The sequence below is a fragment of the Vidua chalybeata genome, chromosome 11, assembly GCF_026979565.1.
Source record: "Vidua chalybeata isolate OUT-0048 chromosome 11, bVidCha1 merged haplotype, whole genome shotgun sequence".
Lineage (NCBI taxonomy): Eukaryota > Metazoa > Chordata > Aves > Passeriformes > Viduidae > Vidua > Vidua chalybeata.
In genome coordinates this window covers 13,590,437-13,606,664 of record NC_071540.1, presented here as the reverse complement: position 1 = coordinate 13,606,664, position 16,228 = coordinate 13,590,437, and the positions used below count along the sequence as shown (strand labels likewise).

Sequence of the window (16,228 nt, the reverse complement as noted above, 5' to 3'; positions counted from 1 at the left end):
ACCCCGCGCTGCGGGGCGGCCGGGAAGGGAATGAGGGCGCGGAGCGGTGCCGGCGGTGGCTGCGCCGGGGTCGCGGAGCGGGGCCGGGGTCGGCGGGGCCGCGCCGGCTCACCTGGGGCAGAGGGAGGCCGGCCTGACCTTCCGCGCTTTACGGCCGCGGCCGCCGCGCGACAGCCGCCCCTGCGCGTGCGTCACCCGCCCCGACCAGCCCCAGGGGCGTGGTCAAACGAGGCCCCTCCCCCCCGCGCGTCCCCTCAGAAATAAACCGCCACAAGTACAAACCTGCAGACTCTTTTTATTAAATTCTCCCATTTCATCTGTACAGAAAAAAAAAAATGCACATTATTATGTTCAGAAGTTCAGTAACATCTCAAAATTACACAGCATGGACATGTAAAAAAAAAAAAAACAAAACTCAACTGAAACAATGAGCAGCCAGGATTTATACACAGAAAGGGGAAACAATTTACAAAAAAAAAAAAAGTCTCGTTAATGTCACATTTAAAAATAATTATAATAATAATAAAAAAAAAAAGAGACTACGTTCAAACAGCATCTGCTGTACACCAGGAATCCGCTGGGTCTGCTTTGTACACTGCGGGGTGCTGGGGAGCCCCTTCCCCTGCACCCGGCTCGTGCCCATCCGACACACGCGGTACCCACAGCTATGGATCCTCCCTTCCAGGGGCGGCAGGCACGCCTTTCCCTTTTCTCCTAGTTCAGCATTTCCCAAGGCGAGAGCTAGGCGAGCACTTCTATCTAACTCAGTCAACGCAGGGGCAGCAGGGCTGGGATCTCAGGGTGTAGCGACTCACCCTGGCAGGGATCTTTGTGTTTGGTCAGCTACGGAATCAAATCTGGGTGTTGTGCAAGGAGAAAATCTTGCCTCTGGCTAGTGAAGAGCAACGTTGTTACTCCTCCCTATCCCAGGCAGCGCTCAGGAACTCAGTGGAGTAGATGCAGAATTCCACCAGCACGGGACAATGCGCAGTGCCAGCTGAATTCTCCCTGGCACATGTGTGATTTGGGTCCCCTCTAACCGTAACTCATCGGTGGAAGCAAATGGCAGATCTGGCTCCCAAACAAGGATACTGCACAAAGATCAGTACCTGGGAGCTGCCTGGAGGATCTGAACCCCAGAATGAGGAATGTGCTCTTACACAAACCCACACTACAGCTGTTTTAAGTCCACAGAGCTGTACTTTAAATAGGGACAGAGGTGCTAGATGAAATATTCTCGTTTCATACCACACTTGTGCACTCACACACACCTCAAAACTACATTTTTTTTTCCCAAACAAAACCGATAAAGTAAAAAACCCTACAATCTTCTTTCACTAAGTAGTATCGCTGTGTTTTAACAGAAACCAGCATCCAACTTGAACACAATTCCTCTACAACATTATGGGATTCCAGCAATCCCTCTGGCTTATCACATTTTTTCCCTCTGTACCTACCTGCAGTTAGTTTCTGTACTTGACACAGTCACAACCGTTATTTTCCATACAATGCACTTAACTGTGGATTCTTTCAGAGCAACACTAATTATATCACAGTGTCAGATTCTGGAGGAAATGCTAACATTTTGCTACAGAGTTATTCAACCTTCACTAGGGTCTTTCCAGCCCTTTGCAGTGACACAGACACAGGGATACTCAACCCAATCTGCTGGGCAGTACTTCAGGTGCCAGGAATTTTGTTCCCACCCAGATGAGTTACTCCAGCAGCCAAATGACAAAAGTGAGGCAGGAGAATCCCAAGGTGAAACTCTCAAAAGAACTTGATTAGACTCACTAGGTAAACAATAAATAAGCTTATTACTGTGAATGAGAATGAACTGTAAAAGGCTAGCAGGAGTGGAGTATAGAGGTGTACATCATGCACAGTTCCTGACACGTGCACACACATGCCATCATTTAGGAAGCCTAACTTGTTAACCCTCGCAGCAGCAGCAGGAAGCAAATGGAGAGCTGCATGCCTTGCCAGATCCCATACATCCAGCTCTTCCATCCACGCCCTGAGCACCAGCATCATCAAGTCTAGAATAAGCTCTCCAAGAGAAGGTTTTGCGATGATCAGGAGAAAAAACAAACCCAACCAACAACCATCTCCTAAACTGCATTCAGTGGAAGGCAGATTTCTCCAGTGAGAGGTAAGGGTCATGAAGACTACCACGAGGCTCTTCCACACTAACCCACTTGTCCTGGCTGACTGCAGCTACTGCTAACACTCTGTTAAAACAGAGAAGTTAGAAAAAGGCTTTCTCGAATTCAAGGCAACAGCAGTGTTTCTTTCAACCATTGCTCACAACTTCCTACAAGGGTGGTGAGACAATGGCACAGGTTGCTCAGAGAGGTTGTGGACTCCCCATCCCTGGTGTTTTCAAGACCAAACTGGATGGGACTCTGAGTACCCTGGTCTAGTGTGGAAGGTGTCCCTGCCCAAGGCAGGGGCTGGAATGGAATGAGGGTTAAGATCCCTTCCAACTCAAAACTGTTCTATGACTCTATGAGTCTTTCTTTCTTTCCCTGCAGTGGAAAATGATTACCTGCAGGCAAGATGATGTGTTGGCAACAGCACAACCAGGTTATTTTTGGTAGAGTACTCCTGTGGGTTTCCGTGCTTGCAAAACCTCTAGATTTTTAGGTATGCATGAAAAGGAGAAGAATGTTTCAAGACTGTGACTGGTATATTTTAAGTTGGGAAAAAGCAGATTTGGTCATCACCAGTGGTAGAAGACCCCTTTTTAAAACATGAAAATATAATATACTCAATGATAAAATGGCCTGGACCCCTTGCCAACCTTTAAAAGGTGGGCCTGTGTCTACTGTGACAAAAGGTTTATTCAGTATCCTACTTTTTCTTCCAAAGGCTTCGGGCCACACACCTCTAACACCATCACAACACACTCACACAAACTGTGAGCCTGACACAGGCAGAAACACCACCAACCACAGACTAATACCACTGTAGGGCACTGACTCCTAATGCCATGCTTCAGGCACCCTTACCATAACCTCCTCCAAACTAAAAAGGGAAAAAAAAAACCCAGAAAGCTTTATATCTGAAAGTAAAGAAAGTCACCTTCAGAGCTGAACAGGGTTTACATTTACAAACCTACAATTTTCACTGCAATGTCTTTTGGAATTTAGTGGAAGTTGCTATTTCTAGACAATAAACCATCTAATTAGGCTTTTCAAGCTAATCAGGTTACAAAATGCCTTCTCAAAAAGTCACAACAGTTTAAAAAAAGCCCTCCAATGGCAATTTAATTATGCCAGATAGATATTCTGGAGAAGCAGGACTCGTGCCAGCAAGCAAGGCTGCACCGAGATCCCACTTCCCTTGCTGGCAGCTCTGTGAGCACACCCATCTTGACAGCAGTCATTTCAACATTCAGTCAAGTGATACAACACACACTTCTAACTGCCAAACTAGTATTTGTGGAGTTATACACCTGTGCTACCTCAAGAGACCTGATTAACTATTTCTCTTCTGCTCCACTTCATGCTGACAAACAACCGGGCAAGCACCAGGGAGAAGGGCAAGAGAAGGAATTCAGGCTTAGATTAGTTTTACCCCACCACTTAACTGCAATCCTACCATACATTAAACTCTCCACTGAAACTTCATTGCTCCGGCTTTCGCTGCTGCTTGTTTGTGTTCACAGTACTTTACTACAAAACCAGAAGTGTTTTTTAGACTCACTAGCATAGCAAGTCTGAACCCATACTAGTTTGCCACCATCCTCAGCGCAGAATGAAGGTATGCTTGAAATAAGCTTCAGCAAAAAGTCATAGCAAAAGCTCACAGTATTTTGTATATGCCATTCTGCGTATACAGCATCACCAGAATCAGCTGGTTCACACTCCAGTGTCTCAAAATAACCTCCACTGTTCTTCTAGAGAACAATGGGGAGAACTGGAAATGCCAGGTCTTACACAGCAGTGTGCTAAGTGGGAAAATAAACTTACGGTTCAAGCATCAGCCTAAGTTGGACAGTTTCAGGCACATGGTTTTACCACAGCACCCATAGGTAAGGACATCTAAAAGGTGAATAAAACATATCCTCCTGTACACACTGACTCTCGTGCAGCCTCTTGTAAATTTCATCAACACACCCCATGCTTCAGGCAAAGCACCTATCTTATGAACTCCACACCTTCTTGTACTTGAGGAACACAGATGATGGTAAGAAGAGGCCACAACTACTGGTGCAGCTTTTCCAAAACACCTTCTATGGGCTCTTGGGTCTAAGTACCAGGTTCTGGAAGTATAACTATACATAGCACAAATGCACACAATGGCATCGATGCAAAAGCTAAAAGCTACTTCCCTTAAAGATTCAGATGTTTCTGCCTTTCATACCACACTGTCATTCTTCCATCCACTTCTGCTTGGCAGGACCAGCGCCTGTGTCCTACACCCCAGGAAAATGCCAGGTGTTATCACCATCAATTGTAGTTGTGGAAATGAAAACCACTCTTCAGTGCTACCATGCAAACCATTATGTCCCAGAGTGTGGTTACAAACCACTCTGCTAATCCACGAGTAACTGTTACACAGAGAGAGAGGATGTTGAGTGTTCTGGCACTTTCTGCATCACTGACAGAGCACTGCACTGCCAGTGTGTCAATACCATCCACACACAGTTAATTTGGGAGGGTAACAACTTAGCAGTAGCAAGGTAAAATAAAAGGTGTTAGAATTTTACTGCATCATTGCTAATAAAAATTTGACTGAGTAACTGCTCAGAGCACTTCCTGCCCACTGACACTGTTCACTACTGACAGGCTCTACAAACCTTGTGTCTACATCGTGTCTTTAATCTACTGAAATACAAGTTGTATAGCTCACATGAGTATTCAATCCTGGTCAGTATTTTATTCTATCTTGCGAGCAGCAGCAGAAGAAAGGAAGGACATCTTTTCAGCCAAAAAAATCCACAGTCACATAAGCAGGATATTCATTAGGAGATGACACCAGTGATTGGTGTCCTTAGGTTGTCCAAGACTATGCTCTGAAGATGCTTTACACAGACGAGCAAGATGTCCAAAACAAGGCCAGCTGTGGTGTAAGATGCAATTTACCCTTTAGTTTCCTGCCTCAACTTCACCCAGCCACAGAGGATGACTAGATTTCAGTATGAACCATTACCTAAATCATATGGTTGGTATGCAGAATATGGGTCTTTAAAAATTTACTTAAAAACTGCTTGAGCTGCAGGTCATATCAGTCTGATTTGGAGAGTGAAGGCAGTTCCAACAGTACAACAGAGACTTGTCTACAGGCAGGTAAACGAGAGTCTGCTAACAAAGGGGTAACAAAAGCTGCTGGCTGGGCTGCCAATGTTGCACACAAACTTTCATAGGATGAAGATGCCATGGATGAGATCCAGGATGGGAAAACTGAGCCAACACCTGCTGCTTTTCTAATTTTTTTTTTAATTTTTTTTTTTTTTTTTACTTCTCCTCTCACAAGAGGGGGTGGGTAGACTATACAGAGGAGGGCTGTACAAAACTGGGCACTGGGCAGGCATTTCTTCAGCAGGCAATCCAGGCTCTACCTGTCCTTGAGCTCTCTTGTCACCCGCTTGGTGATGCGTCCACACATCAGGCCGATGAGGAAGAGTACACAGATGCCAACTGTGATCACAGACAGGATGTAATTCTTGGATGGAGAGGTCATAACTTGCATGGCAAGGTCAGAAAAGCCTTCTGCTGGGGCAACCTGGAGGTGAAAAGGGAACAAATGAGCCAAGCTGTGCTTTCCATGCAACCCTCAGCTGTGACATTTACCAGCTTTAGTGTCAAGTACTGCTATTTGTACTTGTCCTGTCGTTGCTAGAATTGGCCTGAACCAGAAAAAAGCAGGCCTGCAATGATTCACCTGAAGGAACTGCTGTTCAGGATGCACCTTTATAACAAGGAAGTTTTCCCGCCCCTATTTCATTACCCCATACCTCCTCTGCAGGAGACTAAGCCATGTGCACACAAAAGATAGTTTAATTCTGCATTAGGGACACATCTAAGACACAGAGAAAATAAGATGTAAGTTACAAGAAGACAACCTGATTTCAGTTTTTCTGGACCAAACTCAAAATACTAAACTTCATTTGGAAACAAGAATTTCATTACAGTTGAAGTTTTTCATAAATACCTTGCAACAGAGGGAATTAAGGCATAAGAAATGGAAATCGTTTACATATTCACCTTTGCAGCATAGCTCCACATTTCAATACGATCATTAAGGCGTTTCTTGCATTCAGGCTGCAACCTCACACGCTTATCTTCCAGAGCTTCCATTAAGCATGACATTTCTGTAATGTGCAGAAGATGGTGTTACAAAATAGAAACAGTGGCTTTGATAACATGGGACAGAGAAGGGCTCTTCCCTTCTCATGAAGGCTGATGGTTACAAGGCTTTCTAAACAGACCTGGCAGACTACACCTGAGGCTAGCAATTTCACCAAGATTCACGATCCGTATTGCATTTGGAGATGCAAGGAATTTTGACTTCCAAAAAGAAACTACAGTATGTATCCAATATATAAGTCATGTGGTTTACATGAGATTTTATGAATTCTTAGAAATCTGCATCTTCAATGAGCTGTACACTCTGAACTCCAATGCCACCAGCCTTTAGAAAGAGCTAAGATCGAATTCAGTTCAGAAAAAACACAGCCTTATCTCCTTAGGCTTGTTAGGTGTTTCTTTTGAACAACAATATATTTTGAATGGTTTAACTTCTTGACTTTTCACAGTTTTGTGAAAAGGAAATGGGATCACAGTGCTCTGGTGCCTACAGAGGGGCTTGGCCAACTAACTCCTAAGCTCGTTTAAACACTCATATAAGACACAGACATAAAATTTTGTATTTTTTATTCATGTTACCATACTTGACTAATCCCTAATTAGATGTTTTCTGCTTTGCAGTGAAGAATTATTTAGCTCATAGCAAACAGGCCACAGACTTAGTTAAACCAACTCCAGACTTTTAATGCACAACTGTCAATTCAAGCACTTGCAGGCAGAGCCCTCTCTAAGCTACAGACTTGGACACAAGGAAAGACTTCTTGACACCCATTCTTCTGCCACTTCTGCTGCTGTTCCATCCTTTGTAGTTGTCTACACATGACTGGTGGAAATACCTTGTATCTAAGATCATGATGTCAGAAATGCAGGTTAAGTATCTCAAGACTGAGAGGTTACACAAGTACAGCAGGAGCACTTACGGCGTCCTCTCCCTGGCGGGATGGCAGCACAGTGGTGTTTGATGTCGAGGGCACAGGCCGTGTGGAGCACTGGGTCAACAAAGATATCTGCTTTGCTTTCCTTCAGCATGTTGAGCACTTCCTGCAGAGGAGGAAATTGCAAGTACACCTCAGAAAAAGGAGACAGAACAAAACTCATGCTGATCAATGTCTCTGAAAGATGTATCATCTTTTCAAATCCAAGATCGTGAGAAAATCCACCAGTGTCATTGGATAAGGACATATATATGGATATGGACATAATATGAATGCTGGTTTAGGCTTAATTAAGTGTCCTGGTTTGTAACATTCCTTAAAATACTCATATTAATCTAAAAGACAAAGTCAGTATGCCAGGACTACTTCAGTTAGAACTGAAATCAGGTGCCATAGTCATGGCACAATTCATACAGCCCTCAAGCACACAGCCTGGGCCTAGGAAAGCCTGCAATGGAGATAGCATCGAGAAACAGGTTAGTAACAAGAACCTTTGGCAACCATAATCAAGAAAGGATTCAAGTCTGGAATTGCAAAGCAGGGACTTTGAACATAATTTTCACTGGCAAACTGAAATGAATCACTGCAGGTCAGATCCAAGATGTATAGGGAAATTTCAGCACTCTGGCCTCATACTAGCTAGAACATGACCTAGGCTGTGATCTGGAAAAACCACAAACTTCTGCAGGGATGGAAACGTTTTAGAGCACACCCAATTTATTTTCTTTACCTTCTTGCACATCTCAGTTTTTATTTTCAGAAGATTCACTTTCAGACATTCTTCCACCTGCCCAGTCTGCTCCTGAGCTGCTGCTTCTTCTGCACACAAGCTGGAAATCTATTTTGAAAGAGGTGTTTTAACATAAATAGTTCACAACAATAATTCTGCTTTTAGCACATTTATATCTCAATATGTTAGTTCATCACAGGGTGCAGCTAAAGAATACATGATGAGACTCCTTCCCCCCCCAAAATCCCCAAAGCCAAATGCAGCCTGGCTCATGCAATATGCATAACCCTTTGAAATCTAGCAGCAAGAAGTCAATATTGCTGTACTGAGGAGGAGGGCAGGGAAGAAAATGGCATGGAAAGAATGTTAAAGTATGAAATAAGTAGCACTTGAAGCATTACCAACTCTGTTACCAAAAGTGAAAACTCAAAAAGCCTGACTAATGTATTCCAGTTAAGGATGACAAGATCAGAGAACTGACTTTTTTTGACAATAGGAAAGAAGTATTTTCCCATAGCCACAAGTACTGATGAGATCCCAGATGAAAAAATTAACTTAATATTAGCACTGCACAGGAAACTCCAAATCTTGTGCACTGGACAAAAGTCACAAGCAGAGAATCTGACTAGCTAGAATCAGCTTAAAGGGATTTTTTTGTTTTACATATTAGGAAAGCATGTTTTGAGAAACAAAAATCTTTTACACGAAGCGAGCTTTCAGCCTGAGAAAGTAGCTATGGAGTTACTCTCCTACCTCATCAGAACAGTGCATCTGAAGCTGGGGATCCAGCCGATAATCAAGGGCTGATTCCTGGATTATCACTCGAATTTGGTCCTCACAGTCTGGAGAGAGACGCTGTTTGGAGGAGAAAGTCATTAACTCACTCAATGACCTTTGGAAATCAACCACCTGTACATTAACCTGTATTCTATAATATTTCTATAGGAAGATAAAAACCTCCTTTTATGTATAGCCCGTCATATATGTTGAACACACCACAAGCCCAAGTTTGATTTGTTACTCAATGACTGTTGATCAGCACGATCTGCACATTTTCTCTTTTGCAAGCACCAGTTCTACTCACCTGGTCTGCATATTTCAACTTCAGGCATGAGATGACTTGACCTTCCAACTCTGTATCATCCTTGGCCCTATTCAGGATATTTTGGCAGAATTTTGGTATGTCTGCTTTGCATGCCTTCCTGAGCACGGGGTTTAGGCGGTAATCTAACCAGGAGAGATGACAGAACTTCATTAGAGCACACATCTCTTCAGATTACAGAGCATAACACTCCAAAAGAGATGGGACAGAAATTTCCTAGATGACATTATACCATCAAGGAATACAATTTTTGGGGAAAAGAATATTTTTCATAACACAATTTCAAATTGTGAGGTAAGAGCTTCAGGAATAAGGAGAATTCAACAACACATGCTCGAGAACTTGACTAAGGTCAGTGTGTACACAGAAAACAACAAAGGAGAATAAAACAAAACTGATACTCTTCAAGCCATGCAGAACACCTCAGGCAAGCAAGTTCTGGCTTTATTTCAGAAGAAGATACCTGTGTTCTGTGTAATCTGGCGCTTGGTAATCATCTGCTTGCATTTAGGATCCATCACTTCACTGTTCTTGTTTTGTTTCAAGCACTGCAACATGTTTTTTGAATCCGCCTCTGGACAAAACCGCTACAAAAAATCCCCAAAACCCAACAAGCTGCATCACTAAAAGCACTTGAAAAAACAAAACCCAAACCCAACAAGCAGCTTCCAATTCATGGAAGGGAATAATCACCTACCCAACAGAGAGGTATACAGCCACCCTGCCTAGCTCCAACATCTCAGTGCTACTCTCTGAATTGACTATGGGCATTAATGTCTCTGCTTATGGACTGAGCACTGAGCTGTACAGTCCTGACAAGCTTTATCAAAAGCAAATTGCCTTTATTTTCTATTCTTAAGAAACAGTACACTTGGAAAGAAATACCCACCAAATTAGGTCTCATACTCAACTACTTTTGTTCCCATTTATTTTAGAAATGAAAAAAACAATCCTTTAAATCTATACACATACTGCTGTCCTGTGTAAATGCTGCTTGGACAACGCAACAGTAAAGACTTTATTAGTACCACTCAGGGCAAACTAAGACCACACACAAGGAGAAAGCAGAGAGGAGCTCATTAACAACAATTAGCCCATTCTCACCTTGAATCAGACAGTCAAAAGTGAACCAGCTTACCCAAAATTCAGACCAAGGTACTAATTTCTTTTCTTAGAAACTAATTCTGTGGGTGTAAGATAAGGCTTTTGCACCTTCAAGTCCTCACTATTTTGATGAGATCACAGATCTCTTTTTAAAAACATGTGTCTGAACTGAAGAGCAAATAACTCTCAGGATGTTCTTCATCAGCCAAAATATGGAGTCACTGCATACAGACCACAAATACTAGTGTTCCAGGGCCTGGAATTCTGGCTACTGTGAAAGAGTATCTTATATGAACATTCACTGCTGCTTTCTAGATGGTACCACTTCCAGCTTTCATTTCTAATTTGAAGTTATACATGATTTTGCCTGCTTTATCAGTTTGATAAAAGTCTGTGTGCACCAGGTCAGCAGCGAACTGAAGATTTTACTCTTCTCTGTAATCATAACTTCTTCACCCTTGCTAAAAAGCCAATCCAAATCCCAACTGACTGGATGAGAACTGTATTAGGAGCTTCAGCACAGTTTTCCTCATCAATTCTGCTGGCAGTTGGGAAGACAAATTTATTAGTGCACAGGCTTTGATCAGGAAGTTGAAAGAGAAGAGCCCTGAAGAAACCTCAGCCTGATTCAGAGTTAAGAAACAGATTACTTTGCAAAAATGCAATCACATTTCTGAAAAAAGCACAGCAATGTTGTAACAAGCCTTTATGGGAAGCTCAAAGCTGATAGAGCTCTTATATCCCAACTCACCCTCTTAAATGAGCACACTACCATTACCTTGATCATCTGCTTGCAGACCCTCATGAGTGTGTAGTCCAGTTCTGGGTCCATCATCTCTGTCTCCTGCAGTTTAAACACCTTCTGGTGGCACCGTGTACTCAATTGCTTCTTGATTTCTTTCAGGCATTCAATAATCTACAACACAGTATTGCAGGCATAATAAATAGACACACTGTTGATATAATTCTGTCATACACAGACATGTGCTCCCCTAATGACCACCTTCATCTCATTTGGGCAGTTACGTTCCCAATGCCCAGATTTTATCAAAGTCATTACCAATGCTTATTTCCAGGACTTGCTTTAAGCTCATCTTTTCTCACAAAGATTTAATGAGATGAAGAGGGTCTCTTGGACTTATTCCAGAACCACATCTCATCCTACAGACATTATGCCTACGAAATCTTTAGCAACATTTGCAGTAAACAGCTGCTAATAGCTTAAAACCAGCATAAACTGAAAAATGAAGGGCTCACTGCATTGCATTCACCCAGTATTGATGCTTGTGAGCCAGTGGAAAAGAAAGAAATTAACATTCCAAAGTACTATGAAAATATTTGACTGACATCAAAATGAAATTCTCAAGCTGCACTTACATGGTCAAAAGTGTTCTTCAAAATTTTTCTGAAATGAAAGTACAAATTAAATTGTAAATTATTAATAAATTCCATTACCTGAGCATTGCCATAGGGCACGTTCTGGCAGTAATTCTTGATGTCACTTTTACAAGCCTCATACAGTTCTGGTTCAAGTCTGATATCCTCAGTCTGCAGGAAAAATTATAATATGAGTCTTAAAGTAGGACTCGAGACTATTTCACTTTTTTAACCTCTTAACTGAAGACCTCTACTCACAAAAAGTAAGCAACCCTCACAATAGGCATTCAGTTTCTTTGAATATAAGGGTCTTGGGTGTGAGAAGTGGTGCTAGGAAATCAACTTTGGAATTCCCTGCAGCGATCTCTCAGCTTTTTAGACTGAAGAAAGAGTTTAAATCAAATTATAAAGCTAGCAAGTTCTTTCCAATGCTTCTCCTAAAAGGGAATCATCACAACTGTCCAAGACAACTAAAATCTTTCCACATGAAAGCTAAAGGACATATTAACAGCCACCCATCTAGTAGGTAATCTGGAAGATGTGAATGAAGTTTCCTGGTTTTGGTGATGCCCAACATCTGAATTCTTCCACACAAAGGCAAAAGTGCTGCCTCTTCTGATATGGACGTACTTAAGGTGAAGCTTTGACACTTAAACAGTATCTACAAGACAAAGACCTTAAGAGTTTATTAGTGCAAGCACTGCAGCAGGAAGTTGAGAGGCAGCTTTGCCTACCAGAACAAACACTACTCCTATTTATCCATTGAGTAACTTGAAGCAGCTGGAGTCGAGTTGCTTCAACTGTGCTTGTTTCCTCAGTCTGTAAAATGGAGCTTTTGTTCTCTCCTAGAGGATGTTAAGGACATCAGAATGAGCAGCACGTTGCTGTCTAACACTAAACATAATCACTTCTAGCTGAAATTCCAATGACCATTTAGCTTGCCTTAGCCTTCATGAGACTATATTTAAGGCATTAAAGCAGACAATCAGTACTTTCACCATGAAGGGCAATTGAGCACTTGTAAGAAAAGAGGAAAAAATAAATAAGATACATCTTACAAATAAGCTTCCTTTTTTTTTTTCCCCAAAGGTGGACAAACCAGGAAGCTTTACTTGAAGGACCTCACTACAAGAGTGGGGAGGACAAGAGTTTCAGGCATGTTTACCATCTCCAGCTCCTCAACACGCAGCTGTTTGCGGCACTTCAGAGAGACCCTGTGCTCCTTGGCATCCTGCAAAGTATCATTGCGCACAGTTGTGCTCAGACAGATCACTACATCCACCCTGCAGAAAAGAAAACAGCTTTTTATTCATACACCCTTCACTAACACCAGCCAAGGTTGATATTGGATTACCACACCAGAAAAACTGACTCCAATAATCCAAACAACAGTATAAAATTCTTGTGCATCTGTGCTTACTTCTGGGTACAGTTCTATGTAGAATAACTGCATCACAACTAAAATCTAAATTGGAGTCTAAATCAGCAGACAGGAAGACATTCAAAATGCCACCAACCCCTCTGCCCAGCAAGACTTCTGCTCTTAAGTCATGTCAGCACTTTAGAAAAGCTTTGCTTCATCTCAGAAATAGATGATGGTGAACACCTACACAGCATTGCAAGCGATCCTTTTACACTATGGGAAGGACATTTACCTCATAAAATGCAAATAGTCTTGCTATCCACAAACAGGACTGACCTTGTGTGTAATTCAGCCTCACACTATTGCAGTAGGACATTAAAAAAAAATCCCTTAGACTGCAGTGAATAAAGCAGATAAAACAAGTGGGACATTTTCCCTTCCCCAGTCAGCAACTAAAACAACAGTAGTCTGCCTCTTAGAAGACAATGAATCTAGCAAGGATATAAGACATTCTGGGACATGCAATCCACTAATTGTAATAATTAGCTAATTTCACAGCAAGTAAAATAAAGAGGACAGGCTTCTATCCAGGAGTAAAGCAGAAGTAATTTTAAGAGGCAGGCCTCTACCTTAGCATCTGCAGAACACAGTCACTAAGGGAACACATACAAACTCATCAGCCTTTAAAGGAAGTGCAGTGTTTTCTGTCCTATCGTGACATACACTGTCACTTAATTACATATTTATACAACCAGATTGCTGTTTGGGCAGGCACTGCATACTTTTTTTTGATGTTGGGGCACAGTTTCAACACATCCTCCTTGCAAGCCATTTTGAACTTGTACGAGAACCTAAAATCTTTCATTTGAACCTGCAAGAGAGAAATGAGGAGAAAAACAACTTTGGTCATCCAGAGTTTAAAAAAAAAAAAAAAAAAAGCAAAGTGCTGGCCAAAAGAACACTTGTTCAATCACACAATTAGCACATACTTTTGATCCAACTTAGTAATGTGGAAGCAAGGGGAATACTACCCTGCTGAAGAAGTTGGGACCCTGTCTACCAAATGCCAGGGAGGAAGGAAGCGCTGAAAAGAAATCATCTCCAGAAGTGACCATTTATGACCAGGCATGCAAATACAACTGTCTGAATTCACAAGAGCTCTTTAAATACAGTGAAAAATCAATTTCAAAGAAGAAGCTAATTTCATATTTAGCTAATTCCCAGCAACACCCTGAAAGAACAGGCTTCCACTGATAGCAGAAAAAAGAGTTGCTCACCAGCTGGAAATGAGTAACACCAATTGCACATTTTTCATTCATTTCCTTCTGGTGTTTGTTCTGTATTAGACACTCCATCAGGTCCCCAGAATCAATCTGGTTATCTGCAACCTCCTGAAGAAGAGATGAAAGGCATAAAAATTAACTATTTTTACAAGTCATGAGTTTTATGCTCTTTTAGCCCACTGTGACCAGGAAATAAGGAACTTACAGTTCCACTCTCCACAGTGAGCTCACTATTAGCTGCCCACCCTCGAGTTACACCACACAACTATGTTTGTACAGTTCAGGGAAGAACAATCTCAGAAACACACACACTTCAGACGCGGGAGAACACACTGCAAAGACTCAGTGCTTACATGACATGTTATAATTAGGTGCCTTCACTGCTCTTTAACTACTCAGCCCTACACCAGTGAAGTTATGTCAGCAGTGCTGAGCAGCTGCACAGAGCACAATGGTTAGACATGCCTGCATGTAAAGGAGAAGTAAAAAAGTCTAGTATTTAACTCACTGTAAAGAGTGATTTTTGCCAATTTACAGAGAAATTTTCGTCTTCAAACTAGCTTTTATGCTAGGGCTTGAACAACAGCAGAAACATTAGGTAGAATTAAGAATTTTTATTTCAGGGTGATATTTTAATTGAAGACTTTTGGAAATGATTACCTCTGATTTTACTTTTGAGGTATAGCAAGAAGTAATACTAAAACTCTCTAACCTTTCCCAGAGTTTTTCCTCAAAGATATCCACATCATTTCAGTGTACTCACATGACAGAATGTCTGGATAATGGGCTCACATGCTCTCATCAGCAAGGCTTCAATTTGAATGTCCTGCAGAAAATACAGTTTTTCATTTTCACAGTGAATGCACAAGAGAAAAAGACTCAGTAAAAAACCTGTGAGAACTCAAACTCAATCCAGTTTACAGGGTTTTGAAAAAAGTAATCCAGACAGCTTTGCCCTTTAGCTCTGGAAATCCCGGGGTTCACTCTTGCCAACACGGCAAATGCAAGACAAGCTTTCCAGCTTAAGGGAAGAGCCTGGTCTCCACAGAAACTCCTGGCTTGGATAATTCAGTCATTCTCCTCCAAACTAGATGCTATAGCATTAGAAATCACCTTACACCTAGGCAGGAGTTGAAGATTTGGCATAGTTCTGATAAAACCAAGTTTCTAACCACTGGAAGGGAACTTTCCCTAGGGCACAGTGTAAATTTTAAGAGATTATGGGGAACATTCTGGGTCTCGACAGTCAAATATGCAGCTTCATAAAGGAAGTAAAGCTGCCAACATCACTGGAAATCTCTACTGATGTACCTGGTGGTTATTGCTTGCAAAATTTTTGTGACTGGGAGGGAAGCTGCAATGCAGTACTCAAAAGTACTTGCAAGCAAGACCAAAATCTCAAGTCCCATCACATATCTTGACTTGTGTTAAAGTTAACTGGGTTCCTGTGCAAATCTTGATTTTAGTACCATAAGTGACCTTTAAAGCAGGAGATATGCCATCAACAGCCTAAAATCCTGAACTGTTGTTCATTTCTCTTCCTCAAGAACCTCCAGGAAAAATTCCACTGTATGGGGTAAAAAGGAAGTATTTTGATGCCAGGTCCTAGCTGTATTTCTACAGCTCCTCTAACCTCAGGTTTCTCCATCATTATTAAAATGGCATGCTTAACTAGACATGCTCATCTATACCCTTTACCCCAGGCTGAAATCCACTCACCTCAGACTCCAGCTCAGTGAGGTTTCCCACTACGTCTCTGCAATCAGACACCAAGTCATCAAGATGGTCCTGAAGGCATTCCAGCTCCTTACAGAAACAGACATTTTAGTGTGTGATCCAAGAACCCAAACCGAAATTCTAGGCTTTACACATGTGAAAATGCCCTCCTTTTTGTAAAGTTCTAAACCTCATTTAATCCCACTCCTCTACTACCACTCCCAGAACACACATATATAGTAATGGCTGAAAATGTTGGTCTAGGATGTTACCTTACCACTTGTTCTTAAAAGCTGCATGATGT

General features: G+C 41.9%; 1 protein-coding gene across 1 annotated transcript in view; it reads right to left on the bottom strand.

Annotated features, from left to right (window-relative positions):
* Positions 1-275: 275 nt before the first annotated feature.
* The window catches only part of GLG1 (golgi glycoprotein 1), an 83,082-nt gene continuing 67,129 nt past the window's right edge, over positions 276-16,228 (bottom strand). The window contains exons 13-26 of the mRNA XM_053953079.1: positions 15,928-16,014; positions 14,972-15,034; positions 14,203-14,316; positions 13,708-13,796; positions 12,728-12,845; positions 11,641-11,733; positions 10,964-11,101; positions 9,545-9,668; positions 9,064-9,206; positions 8,733-8,834; positions 7,980-8,087; positions 7,235-7,355; positions 6,213-6,319; positions 276-5,730 (exon numbers count right to left, since the gene is read on the bottom strand). Of these exons, the coding sequence (XP_053809054.1) occupies positions 5,563-5,730; positions 6,213-6,319; positions 7,235-7,355; positions 7,980-8,087; positions 8,733-8,834; positions 9,064-9,206; positions 9,545-9,668; positions 10,964-11,101; positions 11,641-11,733; positions 12,728-12,845; positions 13,708-13,796; positions 14,203-14,316; positions 14,972-15,034; positions 15,928-16,014 (1,575 nt within the window). The 3' untranslated portion in view covers positions 276-5,562. The remainder of the gene's footprint in view (positions 5,731-6,212; positions 6,320-7,234; positions 7,356-7,979; positions 8,088-8,732; positions 8,835-9,063; positions 9,207-9,544; positions 9,669-10,963; positions 11,102-11,640; positions 11,734-12,727; positions 12,846-13,707; positions 13,797-14,202; positions 14,317-14,971; positions 15,035-15,927; positions 16,015-16,228) is intronic.